We start from the raw sequence: 17,888 nt of genomic DNA on the forward strand, positions 1-17,888 counted from the left end.
GTGCTTGTGGGTAGTTGGGGTTTCAGTCGATCCGCTGGGAGGCCAGAGCTTAAAGTGAAAGTCAGAAATTGGGCAGCCTGTGAGAATCTGAGAAAATACAGGTCCCATTCTTGGTGTTGTAGCCAAGCAATCATTGGCCATGTTCCCTGTCGAGATGATTTTTTTTAGACTTGCCTGTCGATCTTTGGCAATTGTCCCAAAGCCGATCAAACAATCCTCCAGGATATTCATGGCCAGCTCACGTGGTTAGCATGCAACTCCAACCGGATTGCCAGGGCCCGGGTTGCTGGGTCAGCCAGTGATTTGATAATTTGAAGGTGGTTTAGCTTTTTAGCCTGGACTGTATGTAAGTACTCCGTAGGGCTGTGCAGAGCAGGTCAAGATTGAAAACTTCAATCCCCAACGAATAGTTACCTCGTACTTACTGGCCTTCAGGAGAACAGAGCTTACTGCAAAGCTCCTTAATACTTCTAGCCCTGTCGATCACCCGACAACTACTGCTAGGCTAAAGTTTAGGCTATCACTGGAAGTACGACCGTTGTCAGTTCCGGACTCGGATAACAGTACTACTGTACTGTACCTCCGTAGGCACTACATAGTACCTACGTACCTCTCAGGCAACCTACTAACAGATCCCAACAGTACAATACTCGTACAGCGTTCTCCCATCACACCGAGTAGTCCCGTAAGTATCATCTTCCACTGTACAGTAGTTACTTCAGTCTTCATGCCCAGTATTATTGCACCTTCTGAGCATCACTCTTCATGCTCGGTAGTATGCTAAGCGCTTTTCAGTTAGTTAGTAGGGTTTCGGTGATACACAAAATAAGGTTAGGGATTGATGAATTCTACGTGACTAAAACCGCTGACTCAACAGGAGAGTTGTTCACTTCAGTTCGTTGTTCTCCTCTTTGCAAACTCCAACTTTGATGATGTATTTTTTTTTCTTACCTTCATAGAATCATACTGTATCCTCGCTTTTGTCGTTCTCGGTTTCCGATGCCGTTGCAAGCAAGCCCACTCTCCCCACCAATCCCACTCCAGAGTCCACATCAACCTGGAGCAGAGGGAGCTGCGAACAAAGATTAGATCACTTTGTGTGGATCAGGCGGACGACCAGGCCAATGACAATATTCTGCCTTGATTCCCATTCTCAAGCCTCAGGGTCCAGGGTCGCCATCTTTAGATGCACTTTTAGTCCGACCCGCAACGGGACCTAGGTTAATTCGATGCCATCGGAGTCCTTCATGCAAATCATTTACTCAGTGCTTCCGGTTCTCACCCTTCTCGGACACATCCCGGTCGGATTCCATCCCAGATCTGAATGCTTGCTTGGCCAGGGTGCCGCCAATCAGATGCTCTCCTGCCGCTGTAAAATCATCAACTGTCGTTGACGCCAGCTCTATTAACCATGTATGTGTTCTGACCCGGCATTCCCCACAGTAAAGCCTTTCTCTCCTCAGCTTCCACGACCAGTTATCGGACTAAGACCGTAGGAATGGATATAGCATCCCAGGGGAACTCTGGACACGAACCTGTAGGGGTTCTCCGAGCAGGGCTGAGAAATCGAAACCATGATGGGAAAGCCATGCCCATACAACCAAGTCCCCAAATGATCAAGTTCATACGCCGTTTTCTTCAGTGTAGTCTCTGACTACATTCTTGAGGACTTCAATTGTCTTAGGCGCAGCCTTATGTCAAAAATGAACCCTGGTCAAAGAGACATGACGATCGCCAAGCCGGGAGGGGGAAGAGGAACTCACGATCCTTGCTGTTCCAGCTGCTTGGTGGACCAAGAACACGCCACTAGCCCTAGACAGTCGCTCATTGCCGGCTGCTGTTCCCAATCCGCATAGGTTTGCTCTTGGCCCGTGGTTGACAGAGGCCTACTCTGCTGCTACCTATTTCCTCTGCATGTGCCAAGACGCTCGAGATAGACAATGGTCGTCTCTGTTTCGGTATCTGTCGATCACTTGAGTCATGATCGACAGAAACGATCTGGTAACGAGTCTGGTTGCCGTCAAGCCAGGTCATCGTCGGTGACCGCCGAGTCGGATTGAGACCATGGCCCACAGATTTGTCGTCCTCTGTCTTGATAGGGCCAGGACAAGCTCAACGGAGTCAAACTTTAGGGCGCAGAGCTAGGAACATCACGCAGCGGCCTTTGATCATTCGGAGATTGATTCTAGTACGGTATGGATGTGGCTGGTAGTGCGCTCTGACCAAAAAAAAAAAAAAAAAAAAAAAAAAAAAAAAAATACTTCTCTGATCTGCGCAATTCGACACGCGATTACGGTTACCCCGCGGAGCAGGTTAATGGATCAATCTCAATCCGTCCCTTTTTTTCTCTCCCTCTCTCTCTCTCTCTGCCCCCGCCCACAAGTCCAAGAGTCTCACGTCGCAATGACTATTGTAACCCAAGTGCCATGTGGGACAGAACCTGTCATCATTTCGGGTCAGTTCCTCGACCTCGGGCATGTTCCTGCATCAGACAAGGCATAGACTGGCACAAGGCGCCTGGTCGCAAAAATTTCTCCTAGCCGCTTTTTCTCTTCGAATGTCTGTTGAGAAAGAGGGGCTAAGCTAAATTCTTGGAGACCCAAAAAACACCGATGATCCGATTTGCCGTCATCTGCGCAAGACTAGATGGGTTGCTGCAGCTGATCAATTGCCTCTTTTTGGATCTGGTGGTCAATCTCATAGCCGTTGGTCTGTCCGGGCCGTTTCTGCGGCTCCCCATGACGGTTGTAGCGGTCTTGACATAGAAACCCCTCGGACCCAGTCTGCAGAAAGAAACCGTTGGCGAAGGTGGTCGAAGCAATGTCCATCATTCGAGCTTTGGGACAGTGCCTCAGGCAGCGACTGTGTGGGAAGGTGACGCAGTATTCCTGACTTGCAGATCCGTACAAAGCTCGTGCCAGTTAGGGTCAACAGTCGTAGGGTTGGCTAGATCGAGTGGAAAGCAGAGAACATTTTGAGCGGACAAGAAAGACGGATGGGAAACAGCTTCTCATCTCGATCCCGGGGAGCAAACAAATATTAACCCAGTTGAATTCCTGAGCGGAAGAGACTCGAGCCATTATCAGATTCTTCCGCCAGTCTCCTCCCACCGAGTTCATTCTGCTTTGACACACCTCCTACCGCCGCAGGCTTTCGTTTCTGTCCGAAGAGTTGCTGGCGGTCTTGTCCACCTGTGAAACGGTTGCTGTACGCGTAACGTTTTAGAGTCTGGTGAACAGCTACGGCGGGAAAGACGAGGACAAGTACTCCGACTTCAGTGCTTGATTTGCTTGTGATCGGAGGACATTGTTACATCAGATTGTGACTATTGTTCTAAAATTTAGGTAAGTACGTTGAGTTTATGCCAGCTCGTTGCTTGTCCTTGTATCTTGCTTGTCTTCCTCTTCTTCTGCTTCTTCTTCTCTTTCTATCGCCCGTTCCTCCCGTGTCTATTGTGTCCACGACGAAGCCAGTGTCTGGATCGGTTGATCTGGGGACTTTCGACTCTGTTTTTTTTTTTCCCCAATCCGCCTCCGTTCCGTCAACACCAAGATTCCAATCAGTCATGAAATGTCTTGCCCTGTACAATGGGATGGTCGTGGACAGACTCAGAGCACGTACATCAGATGGTATATTGTTTGTGAAGCCGTTAAACAGCGGAGCCTCTTTACCACTACAGGCAGAAGCGGGCCCAGGACGATGCGAGAGGGACAAATGGCATAGCTCTCCAGGACCATCATCTGGTGTCTGGTGACCAGGTGACCTTCACTTGTTTTCCGTTCGTCTTTTCTATTCCCGTTGTTGTCTCATCCTTCTCAAAAAGCGTGTCCTTTTGCGATTTCTTTCTATCCCCATCACCCTCCAACCTCAGATTCCAACACCAACCACTTGAAGCTGCGAGAAACTGCTCCTTATCGTGATCGGTGTGTTCTTTTTTCCTTTGGTTTGCGCGTTCCTTTAAGAGTTCTTCTCCAGCATTGCTGTTATTTTGATCAACAAAAGAAAATGAACATTGGCATGAGGATGGCTAAGCTAACAAGTCACCAGCATCCTTTCTTTTGCATTTCTAATACAGGATCCAGTTTGTTTTTGACGGACCAACACCTTTGTCAAGTGGACGGTCTCTCCGTCGCTGCTGTCGGAGCAGTGCCAGAGGCTGTTCAAGACGGGCCCGCACTACTGCACGTCCAACCTGGCCGAAAACCGCTACAAGCAGGCAGTCGCCTTTCGTTGCAGTCAACACCGTTAAGGACCTGCACTGAATCGTATATAGCAGTTGACTCGATCTCTCTGACGTTGACATGGCTGGTGAAACTGGGTCAAACATTGAAATGCATTCGAGTAAGCTTAACCTCCTGTTGTGTGACAATTAAGACGTTTCGTTCTGCCAAGCAGCTGCATTTGTGATGGCCAATGAAGACGTCCTTCGATTCGTTTGCATTGTATCGGCCTTCCACCTGCTTTGGTTGGACCCCCGTTCTCAAGGCGGCTGCAAGATATCAAAGTCTGGTCTGCGCACTGAGTACCGCCGAGTCCACATCTGACGCACGCACTTCTCGAAGCCAGTTCTCATGCTTTGCTGCCATGCTCAATATTTGATACATGCATGATTTGCATTCGAATGACGCTGCAATTGCTATTTTCTTTTTTGCCCTGCTGCCCACAACTTTATATCTAACTGACATCTAACTGCTGGATTTTTCACAGCATTGCTTCAAAACTCAACGTTTTCCCTGGACTACTCGTCTGCTGGCTCTGAGAGAGACTGTATTGGTCAGCAGCGCACATTTTCAGCATCGGTTGCCTATTCGACCGACGAGGAGCAGGCGAGGCGCCTCAGCTCGCTTGGGAATTCGCTCCCTCAGGCAGATCCTACGCCGACTGGCAACGGATTTCGTTTTAGCAACACACAGCAGCCTTCTGTGAACGATGTCCAGTGAGTCCTTTCCCACTTTCAATTCGGTCGGCTTCTGCAGAACTTCCGATCTGGCATTCGGACCACTCGGCTCCTCCCTCTATGATGCCGCTTTTGCTAGCATGACCTCAAGCCATTGCACAGCTCATAGGGGAGGGAGTCTTTGCGATGTAACGAGTCTGCAAGTGAGGTGGTCTTTTAGGAAGGCTCCGAAGCTGAGACGCTCTTTGGCTTTCGGCGAATGCTGATGCCGACGCTTTCACTGTGAACCTTGCGAATGATCTCTTGGTCCTGTGGAAGTTTCATTACTTTTGCATTTATTCTTCTAACGAAAACTTGTACACGTCAGGTTCCCCTCTCTGTCAGGGCTGCTAATGAGCCCATCCGAAACGTGCACTGGCACATCGAGCACTGTAACTCCAGGCCAGTACACATCCATGTTTTCAAGCAATGTGAGTTCCAGTGAGAGCCTCACTTCTGCTTCCGTCTATCCAAACTTGGTCTCGTCCTCGCCTTTGGTGGAGAGAATGCCAAACTTTCGATCGCCGCGTGTTTCAACGCTGTGGGTTTCCTCGAGCCCTTTCCCCTCTTAATTGAGAAAGCTAACCGTGCCAAAGGCCACCTTCAACGCTCTCAAATATTCTGCAAACACAGGGAGGCACTCTTTCGAATATTCCTGGAATGGTGGGGAGAGACAATTTTTCCAACCTGTACCCTCTCAGAAACTCCTTTTCATCGCAGCAGCCCACAGGACTCGGCGATATGGCTCGATACGCGCCATACTCCATGTCCACCGGCTATGGCAATCAGGCAGATCCAGAGCATACTTTCTATAACGACAGCAACAGTGTGCTTCTGGACGCTCAACAGCGAGGCGGGCCCAGTGCGGATGCTCCTCTGTTTGCAGAAATCGAGACCTTCCATGAGATCGTGCTAGATGGACAGAGGATCACCCCAAACATCAATGCAAGGTTTCACAGAGGGTTTTTCAAGGTGGATAACAAATGGACATGCTATCGGCGCAACTACTTTGCGGTGACCTGCTCATTCTCGCTGACCCCATATCAGCAGAATGCCACATACTATCTTCAGGTCCCTGGACAACCCCCGGAACAGATCCGTAGGTATTCGATGGCGATATCGGCAGTCGTCAACTCGCCGGAAAATGAAACACGAGAGCTGGTTCAGCACTCGCCGAAGCGGGACAAAAAATCCGAGAAGAAACCCGACCGGGTGGTCCTGAAGCCGACTCCGTCCTATTTGCTGGGTCCGAACGCAACTGGACCCGGAGGCTTTCAGGGGCCGGGGATATACGGACTGGGAGCGCAGCCGGGGAGCATGGGTGCGGACTACAACCAACCGTTCGGCAACGCGATGCCGAATGATCCTCCCGCGCAGCACACGTTCCGCCGCATTCAGTTCCAAAAAGCGACGGCGAATAACGGGAAACGGAGGGCACAACAACAATTCTACAATCTGATCGTCGAACTACAGGTGGAAGTTTTTCATCAAGGCCAACTCCAATGGATCAAGGTGGCACAGCGACGGTCGGATCCGGTGGTCGTCCGAGGACGGTCTCCTGGGCATTACAAGGACGGCAAACGGGGCCGGTCGACGAGCATGGGACCCGACAGCGGTGGGTTGGGCAGTGCCGGTGATGGGACTCGAGGACAAATGATGGCCCCTGGCTTGGGCCAGTTCCCATACACCGGAATGACATACACGCCTTACGACACCGCCAGTCGAGGAGGCAGTGGACAATTTGGGCGGCAACATCAAGTCACGCTTGGATCGCTGGATCCCTCGCCGTCGAGCACCAGTCCGCTGATGTCGTCGTCGTCCGGGTCGCCCTTCGACTGCATCGTCTTCAACGATCGGATAGACGGGGTGCCGTCCATGGACGGGGCGGCGGATGTCGCGTCATCGTATCATGATACGTCCATGGATTTGGACCGCAAGCGAACGGTCGGGGCGCTGAGTCGACACGGTCATCTGTCCGGCAGCGGCGGCGTTGAGTTCAGCCCGCATTCGGACGAGCCACCGGAGAGCAGCGAACGTCCCTTTGAGGATGCCTTCGAGTCGGTCGTGTCCAATTACCCGCGGGAGACGGGCGATGAGTCTCCGATGCGCAAGTCGACCACGCCGGGCACGGACCGAAGACAGCTGCCGATGCTAGCGTTCGAGAACAGCAGCCGTGGCCGGGGCGGCGAGGGCTCCTACGGACGATTTGACCCGGTCCAGAACAGCCTCTGCGCGCGGGTCGATAGGCCCCTGACGGAAATCGAGGAAAGACCGATTGAGAACCGAGTTTAAAAGCGAGAGGTACGGGTCAAACGAATGGCGATCCGGTTGCGATGATTTGAGTCATGTTCGTTGTTTTGCTTCTATTTACTTTTATGTCTTTTATATTTTATCCCTGACGTTGTTCTTGTCTTTTTTTTTTTTTTCGGGGAAAGGTGACGTGAAAAAAGGCGTTGACATGTTGAACTGGGAGGATTGAAATTGCATTTGACATTGAGCGGATGAGTCATAGACCTGGGCCTTGTTAAGAAGATTGTGGTTGTCCTTGTCCGATGGATTTCAGTTTGTGACTACCAGCCAACCTGATGACTCGCCAGCTTAGCCAACAATTGTAAGATGATTACCATTACTATTTTGTCTCTCAATCGGTGCTGAGTAGGTTGGCATGAATTGAATATTTTACTGGATTGGTTCAAGGTTACTTGGGAATTTAGGGCTGTGCCGCTGATGTAACTTCAACCTAGGTTAGCACAAACTTTGATGGAAGCCCTATTCAGTACATTGTTCTAAGTGCTTCAAACTTGAAAGAATCAAGAACCCCCAAGGGCTGTTTTCTCTCCAGTGCGATTTTCATTGTTGAGCCTAGGGAGTCATAACATTGATTTGTCCTCTTTCGTTTATAGTTGTTACACACAAGGGCTCTGTTTCTTTCTTTGACCCTTGCCCACGAGTCGCCATCCGATTAGGTAGGGATCAATGAAAAAACACGGAGCAACTGTCATTTCCGTCGGGCATGAATGTACTACATGCTTTAAGATGTTGTATGAACGGTCGGTAAGATCGTACGAAGAGGATCAAATGTTTGATCTGATCCTACTAAATTCAGGATCTACGGACGAGTCTCCCAATGCGTCTTGATTGTCCCTCTGTTTGGCCTACGTTGCCGATGCATTCCTTTTTTTATCCATAGGCACGAATCCCAGCGCCCGAGGTAACCAATGGTTCTCAGTACATACTGACAGTCCTATTTTGGCGCTGACGACAAACTGCGGTAGGTAGTCATTGAAGTACTTCTATACATCCAGCGATTGTATACACACACCGCCCCTAATATCCAAGAAAGCAATAAAAATTGAGAATGTTGACTCCCTTGCTCTTGGATAGGTGTCTCGTTTGACAATACATCCTGCGGGCATTTCTTCGGGGGGCATTGTCTGATCCCGAGTGGAAAAGAATAGGTACCTAAAAGTGTTGCGAGGGACCCCTGCTCTGCCAGCTGCAGGTTGATGGTCTTTAAATAGAATAGAGGTAAGTACCTTTTTTTTTTTTTTGGTCTCCAGGAGGTTCAACAGTTTTAAATCCGGATGTTCAAGAATCTGAGCGGCATCAGGGAAGGGACCTTTATTCACGAATATACAGTCTAACCTCTGATTAGCACTTGTTACCAACCACAACCACTCGGAACAGCATTCCAGCCTAACCCCAAGTTTATGCATAGGTAGGCAGAGAAGACGCATGTATATCGGTACGTACGGCGTGATAAAATCACCAGGCCAAGGGGTCTGGTTCAGTTCTCTCAAAGTCAAAAAAAGCAACTGAATCCTCTGACTGACCGACAAACTTGCCAAAACTCGTGGACATTTTTTTTCTATGATTTCTCTCCCTTCCTCTCCCGATCCACGCTCACAACCCGAAAATCCAACTTCTTCTCCAACTCCCTCTTCTCCTCCTCCGTCGGCACCATGTCCAATGCCTTCTCGACCTGTGGAGAGATGAGCAGACCGATGCCCGCCCAGCACATGAGTCCGATGCCGAAGAGTGCGCGGGTGCGAGGGTTCAGGTTCTTGTAGGCGCTGTGGAATGCAAGTTAGCTCGTTTCGTTCATGTTGCAGCTCTGTTTATCGGGAATGGCAATTGCTAAGAAAGAACAGGATAGAGTACTAATGTACCTCCAGAAGGACATGGTTGTTGTTGGATTTTTTATGTCGTCATGTTCTGATGGGCTTAATCTCAATCTTGCTCAAGTGTCGGGGAGCAAAGAGCTCCAATGTGCTCGATCTAGGCGGCTTGGCACCAAGCCGTTACATTACGGTATCATCCGTCACAATACAGCAAGAAAACAGAATCAATCATTCATGACCGACGAAAAACATGAAGTTACATACATACACCAACATGCTCATTACCGTACAGTCCTACTGCCAAACAAAAAAAAGGAAATCATCCAACATCCATCATGATGCTACCATGCACAATGTGTCCTCATTTCTTGCCATACGCCCGGTCGATCTCGGCCCGGTATTTGTCCACGATCTTCTTCCGTTGCAGCTTCTGCGCCGCCGTTGTGAAGCCCTAGCATCGCCGTTAGTGAACGTCTTCAACCATGGAGAGTTTGTCGACTTACATTCTGCGGGTTCCATTCCTCTTCGGCCAGCACAACGCCATCAATGATCTCAATGCCCTTGAGGCGGCCTTGTCGGCCGTAGTTCTGCAGCTCCTTCAGAACCAACGACTTGACCTTCTCGTTGGAGATCAATTTCTCCACCGGCTCTTCCTTGATGCCGTTATCCGCCGCCAGTTTCAGGAGAGCTGGCTCTGCCGGCACGATGATCGCGACCGGCTTATACTGGTCCTCCGCCGCGTACACGCAAATGTTGGCAACCACCGGAGACGCCCGGTACACCGACTCCAACTTCTCCAGCGCAATGTACTCGCCGTTGAGCGTCTTGACCAGGTTCTTCTTCCGGTCAATCACCCGAAGGTGTCCGTGCTCGTCAAACTCTCCGATATCCCCGGACTTGAACCATCCATCCTCCGTGATCGCCGCCTTGGTTTCTTCCTCGTTCTCAAAGTACCCGCTCGTTACGCTGGGTCCACGGATCCAGATCTCACCCTGCGGGAACGGCTTGTTCTTGACCGAGTAGCCTGCCTCGAGGAAGTCCACCAGCTTGACCTCGATCGACGCCGGCAACTCACCCAGAGCATTCGGGTTCCATGCAAACGGGTCTTGCAGCGCACCCATGGCTGTGGTCTCGGTTAAACCATAGCCGCTGATCATGGGCGCAATGGCGTACGAAATGAATTTGAGCGTGTCCTTTGCGACGGGCCCACCGCCGTTCATCAGAATTCGAAGGCGTCCACCAGTGGCCTCCTTGACCTTCTTGAACACCACCGCATCCAACAGCCCGGAGCCAGGGAGGCCCCGGGACAACAGAAACTCCTTCGCGCTCAACGCGCCCCAGAACAGGTTCCGGGCGAGAACACTGGACTTGTTCACCTGAGCCAAAATTCCTTTCCGCACCGTCTCGAACACGGCCGGCACGCCAACCATGACGGTTGGTCGGAATTCTTTGATGTCTCCGTGGCAGTTCCTCACCGACGCTTCTGAGAGTGTCTTTGGGCTGCCGTAGCCCAGTGTACCACCCCAGTACAGCGTTGCATTCTCAAACACGTACTCCAGGATATGCGACAGAGGGAGGTAGGCGAGCAGCGAGTCACCGGGGCCAACGTACGGACCGACGATGACCGTCACACCAGCAACTAGCGCATGTCAGCCCCCAAAATCGATACCTTACAGCTCAATGAAACACCTACCGGCCGCGACAACGTTCCTGTGAGTCAATGGGACGCCCTTCGGCGGTCCCGTTGTTCCCGAGGTGTACATGATGCAGCAGAGGTCCTCGGGTGCCGGGGGCACCGGCTCCGCGGGATTCTCCTCGCCGAGCTTTCGCAGCTCCTCCCAGTTCAGAACCTTGATGTTCGGGAACTCCGAGGCCAGCCTGTCGAGATGTTCTTGCTTCACCTCACCCTCGGAATTGTAAATGATGTACTTGATGTTTGCGGCGTCCTTCGCTTCCTTGAGTACGTTCAACAGAGAAGGGAATAGAGTCGGGTCCAAGAAAATGGCATCGCTCTTGGTTTGCACCATCGAGTGACGCAAGCCATCCTCGCCGAGGGTGTCGTAAGCGGTCACGATGGTGATGGATTGCGAAGCAGCACCTAGCCCAGAATCAGTCAGTCTCTGGTGTTTGCAAACGATGGATTCGGCGATGACGCCGCATACCATGTGCTGTTGATAGCCATTTCAAGCTATTTTTTGTCTCACAATCAGCTTGGGTTCCTTTCCGAACGATGGCAGCAAAACACCTACCTAGTCGAGGCGTAGATCATCAGTCGCTGACCCTTTGTCAACCCGAGTTTCTGAAAACCGGAGCCGATCTGGATGACCAGTTTCTCATATTCATTAAAGGACAGGTAGGAGTAGCCGGACAGCTCGTAGTACGTCCATTGCTTCTCGACCTCCTCCTCGACACCATTGACCACCTTCTTGACCTTCTTGTTCTCAACATGGGTCTTGATCAAACGGCGCGAGCCGATGCACTTGGCGTTGCCAAAGAGCTTCGCGCCACGCCGGACAATGTCGAAGGTCGTCGCGGTGTTTTCATCCGGGCGTTCCACGAGCTTGTCCTTGGCGGCGACAATACGACGGGGGATGGTCTCGCCTTCGACGGGTTCATATCCTGGGGCCTCCACGGTGAAAGGCCCCTTCTTGACCATGCGCGGTTGGATGTAGAAGAGGTTACTTGACATTGTGGCGGCGGTTCAGGGGGTGTGTAATTGTGGGATTCGGAGAGGGGGAAGATTTGCTTGGAAAAGGGCTTCCCAGGAAGACCAGGAAGAGAGGAAAACAGACGTCAGGGCCGGGGGCACAAATTGTTGGGGAAAACAGGGCCGGGCCAGTCAGAACGTGTGGGGAGGCTAAAGCCGAGGGTTGCCGCACTATGTACAGTACGGAGTACTTGTACTTCCACAAAGCAACGCCAGGGGAAGACTGGCAGGCTGGCAGTATATGTACTTGGGAAGAAGAAAAAGAGGAAAAGAAGAAGGAGGAGGAGGAGGAGAGTGGAAGCTCTGGAAATACAAAGGCAAAAGCCCAGAAGCTCTCCTCTCTTGCTTCGTTTTACGTACAGTATTTACATTTTACCCATCGTACGAATTACCAAGAGCTTACCCGGTCACAAAATAGAGTTTAGATAGAGTTTAGACTAGACGCTAGTGCAGACGGCTCCGTTAATATCTTAATGAGCGACCATAGCGCAACGCTGGCTTCCGATTGGCCTCTCCGAGATCGAGCATATCATGTAAGTATAGTACAGTAGCATCGTGCGGTCGAGTCTTGTTCGCCTCAGTCCCTCAGAGCGAGCGAGACACTTTGGCCAGGGGTGTACGCAGTACGGAGTACTCGTACCTGTACCGAGTTACGGACATGGACCGAGGGTATCCCAAGTCTTTTCAAAGCGAGTCAGAACGAGATTTCTTCAATCAAATCAGACAGCTCGATACTAGATCCCATCCAGGGTAAAATAACTATTGATCCTACCAAATCATCGCAGATAGGTTAGTTAGTTCTAGTACGAGTGGTTAGTTCTAGGTGAGGTTACAGTACGAGGTCTCCATCGAAAGTTTTCTCACCCCTTTGCCGTGTAATTTTGTAATCGGCTTGTAATATACAAAAGCACCTAGTTATCCTTTTTAAAGAAAGTACAAAATATATTAGGTACCAGGTACCTTGACAGCACGAATATTACTGCAAGTAGACATTCAGCAACAAACTAAGATCATCAGTCAACAAAACAGCAGGTTGACTATTAAATATAGGGATTACTTTCCATGATTTGTATAAGGTAACCTAACCCACGAGTACGAGTAAACCATGTCATGTAGACCGTAAAGGTACCCGGTACGAATGCTTGGACTTGGTACCTTCTTTAATACGTTAGCCAATCCAAATTGCATAATGTAAATTACGTGCCAAGACGTTGGCCCGACCGGGGGGGACAGAACTATGGAGACGAGACCTCGTACATACAGACTTGTGGCTGATGAACGAGTGTGTACGAGTACATAAACTGGGTTAGATCTGCAGCAAGCAAAAACCCAAACCCTGCCCCAACCGAACCTAACCTAATCAGGAATCGTTCATGCATAGACCAATCAGCGTCAAGCTCAATTACATAAGAACTCTTCCCTCTGCGGGCAGATCACCTGACCCACTGGAGCTTGGTCTGGAGAGTACGGAGGAGCTGAGCAAGGCAAGAAAACAGAAAACAAGGAAAAAAAATGCAGTCCCTGAGCGACCTGCTGGCAAGGACGGGCGAGGAGGTCGTGGACGCAGACGAAGGTAAAAATATCCGAGACCGCCAGTGCCCAGAGTTTCAATCAACGCAAATGAGAACGAACCGAGCATTGCCAACCAACGACAGCGTCAAGCTAATCCGAAAGATTATCGTATGTAGAGTCCTTTCTGCTCTTCGCCCGCGACATTCCCTCGCAGAACCTCGGCTTCATCGACGCCAACGCGTCCACGATCGATGTCAGCGTTCATGGTCACGAGTTCTCCGTCACGCAGTCGCCAGGGGTCCTTGCATCGCGGCGTGCGGGGGGTACAACAGGAGCTGGTACTGCAGTAACCTTGTGCTCTCAACTTTGAATGAAACAATAGTAAACTAGATTAGAATGTCGTCAACTAACATAGGATCCATGATCTTTCTTAGTGCTATGGAAGATTTCCCCTCTCCTCGCGGAATGGATTTCCGCGCCTCAGAACCCCCTTCGAACCCACGGCGTGCTCACTCCATCGTCGGCAGTCGTGGAGCTCGGCTGCGGCATCTCCGGTCTGATTGCACTGTCATTGGCTCCGAGCATTGGTGTCTACGTGGCGACGGATCAGGACTACGTCGCGCGCTGGGTCCGCGCCAACATCGAGGCGAACGCAGCGGTAGCCCTGAGGTTGTCCGATGATTTGCACCAGACTCAGGAAACCGATCACGGGCCCCGGACATCCCGACGGCACAGGGAGAAACGGAGTTCAAGACCAAAGGGCTCGGTTGGGAAAAAGACTTCCCGGAACTTAATGGACGGAGACGAATACAACCGAGGAGAGAAAAGTGATGGGTTAGGGTTAGACAACGTATTCTTCACACCCCTGGATTGGGAACTCGATGATCCCTCCAGTCTGTCAGTATCGCCAGATCATTCCGGATTCGATGTGCTCATCTCCTGCGACTGCATCTACAACGAGGCCTTGATCCCTCCGTTTGTGCGCACATGCGTCGATATTTGTCGCTTGCGTCCGGCACATCAAGCAACCAAGGATTCCTCCTCAGCCGGGGAACGTGGTGGCCCTACAGTATGCGTGATTGCGCAGCAGCGGCGCTCCCCGGAGGTCTTTGAATCTTGGCTGCGAGAAACCCTGCGCTTCTTCCGCGTTTGGAGGGTCGTGGATGACGTTCTGCCCGAGGGACTTCGGTCCGGTTCGGGGTACCTGATTCATTTACTCGTGCTGCGCGAGGACTGTGCATGACCATGCTGTTGCGGATCGGTTCGCTCATTGATTGTATCCCACCAGGACGGTTACTCCTTGCCTTTCAGAATAAAGTCTTGCACATCAAATCTTTTCTTGCCAGCCTTTTTCTTTTTTTTTTTTTTTTTTTTTTTTTTTTTTTTTTTTTTTTTTTTTTAACCAAGGATTCCTCCTCAGCCGGGGAACGTGGTGGCCCTACAGTATGCGTGATTGCGCAGCAGCGGCGCTCCCCGGAGGTCTTTGAATCTTGGCTGCGAGAAACCCTGCGCTTCTTCCGCGTTTGGAGGGTCGTGGATGACGTTCTGCCCGAGGGACTTCGGTCCGGTTCGGGGTACCTGATTCATTTACTCGTGCTGCGCGAGGACTGTGCATGACCATGCTGTTGCGGATCGGTTCGCTCATTGATTGTATCCCACCAGGACGGTTACTCCTTGCCTTTCAGAATAAAGTCTTGCACATCAAATCTTTTCTTGCCAGCCTTCTTTTTTTTTTTTTTTTTTTTTTTTTTTTTTTTTTTTTTTTTTTTTTTCTTTTTGAGTACGAGTTCTTCGCTTCAACCGATATTATTGCTCCCTAACAAGGTTCTTCCTAGGATTTACTTGACCCGTCCGTCGATGCAGGAGATACCTTTCGGCCCGATCCCGGCTCCAGCTCCGGCGGATCAATCATGGCCGCAATGGTCGGCTTCTTAGTGCCGTTTAACTGCGACGGTGATGTTTGCCGTACAGTGGGAGACGTGAAGGCGCTCTCCGACTTGTTGGGTTCCGTTTGTGGTGCGGACGCCTCCTCATCATCCACTGGTGGTGACGACGCCGCCGCGGACTCTGCATCGTCGTCAGCCGCGGCATGCTCGGAGCCCGCTCGGCTGCCGTCGTCGGGCGTGGGTTGCTCACTGGATCGTTGCGGCCGCGGCGCGTTGGGATCGTACACGGTGCCGCACATCTCCAGCGCCCGCGACTGGCTGCCGAGGGTACGGTTCTTGTGCTTCTTTGTCAGGTGGCACATGAACCCGTGCAGAGTCACAAAGTCGGACTTGCCGCACCCGGGCACGGGACAGTCGAGGTACACGAGTCGTCCGTCGGACGGTCGCTTCCACAGGGCGCGGCCGGCCGGGTCGTAGGTGGCGGGGCGGCCGTGCCGCTCACCCCATGCTTCCGCGTTCTTGATGGTGTATCTTTGCTTTTTCCGGAACGGGCCCCGGGTGTTGTAGTAGTTAGTATGGACCGGAGTGGGCGGCATTGATGCCAAAGGCTTCTCCATCGTGACTGGAGCTGGAGGCGGGGGCGGCGGTGGTGGTGGAGGCCGAATCTCCGGTTGCCGCGACTCTGGTTGCCATGACTCTGTTCTCCACGGCTCTGATGGGTGAGGCTGCGGAAGACTCTGTTGCTTGAAACACGCCAGTGCTGTGGCGGCATTGGTTTCGGAGAGACGACGCCGCCCCAACCGCGGCGGTGAATCGTCTCGAGGATCATGTGTTAGGCCCATGGCCTCCCTCTTTAGCCGCTTTCTTCGACGTCGCAGTTCCTATACGTGATGGTCAGAAATTATATCCATCGAGATGCACAACCGGGACCAACCTCTTCCTCAGCCTCTGCTCGCTCCGTGACCATCCGAAACTCCTCATCTTCTCGCTTGCGCTTGTTCAGCATGTACGCACGCACCGCGGCGCGATACGCCTCCTCCTGCTCGATCTGCCGGAGGCGGTTCTCAATCTGCTCCAGCTCCGCCGTTATTGACGATGCCGGTCCAGGCGGAGGCAGAGTTGGTGGTGGTGCCGAGCCAGGTGATGGAAGATGGTGTAGCGGGGGGAACTGATACCGCTGCTGCTGTTGGCTCTGCTCCGGGCGACCTGAGATTGGACACGCCCGGTGGCCAGGCGATGCGGACGGCGGCGCACAGTTGGCCGGGTTGGGGCTCATGGCGATGGAGGAGTATGATATGCTGTCAATCATCTGGCTTGGTCCCGAGCTGGAGCTGTGCATCCCGGAGTCGGCCATTCCTGCCGGAGGAGCCGCCGGCGGCGCTGGCTCTGCCACGGTCATGTCCGAAATGTCTGCACGCATGGTTAGATTATTACAGTCAATCCAGCAATACCGATTCATCATCAAGGCACGACGTTATGATTCCAAGATGACGGGACCAAGTGCAACATATTTCTTCTCATCTCGACCTGGCGATGACAAACACATCGCGCGCACACACCAATGTACACCAAACGGCCCGGCCATGGGACCCGGTCGAGATCAGTACTTGGGCTTACCACCCAACTGGCAGCCTTTCCAGCCTCGACTAGAACGCCCTCGTAGGCAGCCGACCGGTAACGAGGGGTGTGAGCGGGGAGGTCCATAAATCAATCAAATTCCAAGAACCATACAGAAAAAAAGACTCGAGCAAAGCAGGCAATCTCAAAAACAGAACTTTGACATATAGACCTACCTGATGCTACTCCGTACTTTCTCAGAAATCACCCTTGGCAATAGGCACAGACCAACCAAAGACAAACAAAATCAATCTGGAGCTTTTTCGGAAAACGCGGTTAAGGTAGCTAGTCGTATTTGCGTGGTGGTTCGCTCTTTGGGCGTCCAAGGGAAAGGGCATCCACATGTCCAATCCCAGATCGAGCCGGATGCGTACTTAGTACGATGCGGTTTTTGTTTGATCTGACAATCAATCGAAACCGCTAGCTGTTGCAGCGGACGAACCCCCAAGGCAACAACAGAGCCCGATCGAGACGGTTCGCAGAGGATTCTTTTGAGTAGATTCCCCGGCGACTCTTCGGTTAATGGAAAGGAAAGTCCCGCTCTTGACGGGTCGAGGTGCGGCAATACGAGAACAGTCGGGGATGGTGTATGCTTCTTGAGATATGGCCGAGAGTAATGTATATATACTTGTGTCGCGGGAGTGAAAACGAGGAGAGAGAGTTGAAACGAGGGCCAAAGGGGGAAAGAGAAGAGAAAAGTCGAGGGTGCAAATCGAGGATCTATTACCCTTGATATTTGACAGGTACTTAATGAACTGCCTACCTAGGTATCTAACTATCGAAGGAGGTCGTTTGTCGGACACGCCAGATAGCACATACTAGGGCACAGCCATCATTTGCGATAGAAGCCATCCAGCGAGTGAGGAGAGTTTATGCCGACAGAGAAAGCCGACGGATCAATTGTGTTGAATCAGCCTAAGCACAGCATGAAGATCTGGCCTTCGTTGCAATGAGATATGTCATTCGTCCCACACAGGCCAGCATCAGAAGTATATAGGCCGACTATCTAACAAGTTGCCAAAACAGCTTCACTCTTTTAGAGCCTTAGTGGGACCGGCACGTTGAAACTGGGACCTTATTTCTGTTTCTTCTATTTTATTTTTTTTTTT

At 51.5% G+C, this 17,888-nt stretch overlaps 5 protein-coding genes across 5 annotated transcripts; 1 reads left to right on the plus strand and 4 right to left on the minus strand.

Moving 5' to 3' along the window:
* Positions 1–4,301: 4,301 nt before the first annotated feature.
* VTN31DRAFT_4199 (uncharacterized protein) lies at positions 4,302–7,228 on the plus strand (the record flags this gene model as incomplete). The annotated part of the gene is made up of 4 exons (XM_069404560.1): positions 4,302–4,341; positions 4,708–4,936; positions 5,265–5,477; positions 5,533–7,228. 4 exons carry the CDS (start codon positions 4,302–4,304, stop codon positions 7,226–7,228), a joined length of 2,178 nt encoding a protein of 725 aa, XP_069261522.1.
* Positions 7,229–8,804: 1,576 nt separating this feature from the next.
* Positions 8,805–9,119, minus strand: VTN31DRAFT_4200 (uncharacterized protein; the record flags this gene model as incomplete). The annotated part of the gene is made up of 2 exons (XM_069404563.1): positions 8,805–9,009; positions 9,106–9,119. The coding sequence occupies 2 exons, from the start codon at positions 9,117–9,119 to the stop codon at positions 8,805–8,807; spliced, it is 219 nt and encodes a 72-aa protein (XP_069261523.1).
* Positions 9,120–9,418: 299 nt separating this feature from the next.
* On the minus strand, positions 9,419–11,713 carry VTN31DRAFT_4201 (uncharacterized protein; the record flags this gene model as incomplete). The annotated part of the gene is made up of 5 exons (XM_069404564.1): positions 9,419–9,508; positions 9,561–10,696; positions 10,751–11,155; positions 11,220–11,245; positions 11,307–11,713. The coding sequence occupies 5 exons, from the start codon at positions 11,711–11,713 to the stop codon at positions 9,419–9,421; spliced, it is 2,064 nt and encodes a 687-aa protein (XP_069261524.1).
* A 3,394-nt stretch (positions 11,714–15,107) lies between these two features.
* On the minus strand, positions 15,108–16,004 carry VTN31DRAFT_4202 (uncharacterized protein; the record flags this gene model as incomplete). Its single annotated transcript, XM_069404565.1, has 1 exon — positions 15,108–16,004. One exon carries the CDS (start codon positions 16,002–16,004, stop codon positions 15,108–15,110), a length of 897 nt encoding a protein of 298 aa, XP_069261525.1.
* A 59-nt stretch (positions 16,005–16,063) lies between these two features.
* On the minus strand, positions 16,064–16,582 carry VTN31DRAFT_4203 (uncharacterized protein; the record flags this gene model as incomplete). The annotated part of the gene is made up of 1 exon (XM_069404566.1): positions 16,064–16,582. The coding sequence occupies one exon, from the start codon at positions 16,580–16,582 to the stop codon at positions 16,064–16,066; it is 519 nt and encodes a 172-aa protein (XP_069261526.1).
* Between the last annotated feature and the right edge of the window lie 1,306 nt (positions 16,583–17,888).

This window comes from Thermomyces dupontii (assembly GCF_041956625.1).
Source record: "Thermomyces dupontii strain NRRL 2155 unplaced genomic scaffold VTN31scaffold_3, whole genome shotgun sequence".
Taxonomy (NCBI): domain Eukaryota; kingdom Fungi; phylum Ascomycota; class Eurotiomycetes; order Eurotiales; family Trichocomaceae; genus Thermomyces; species Thermomyces dupontii.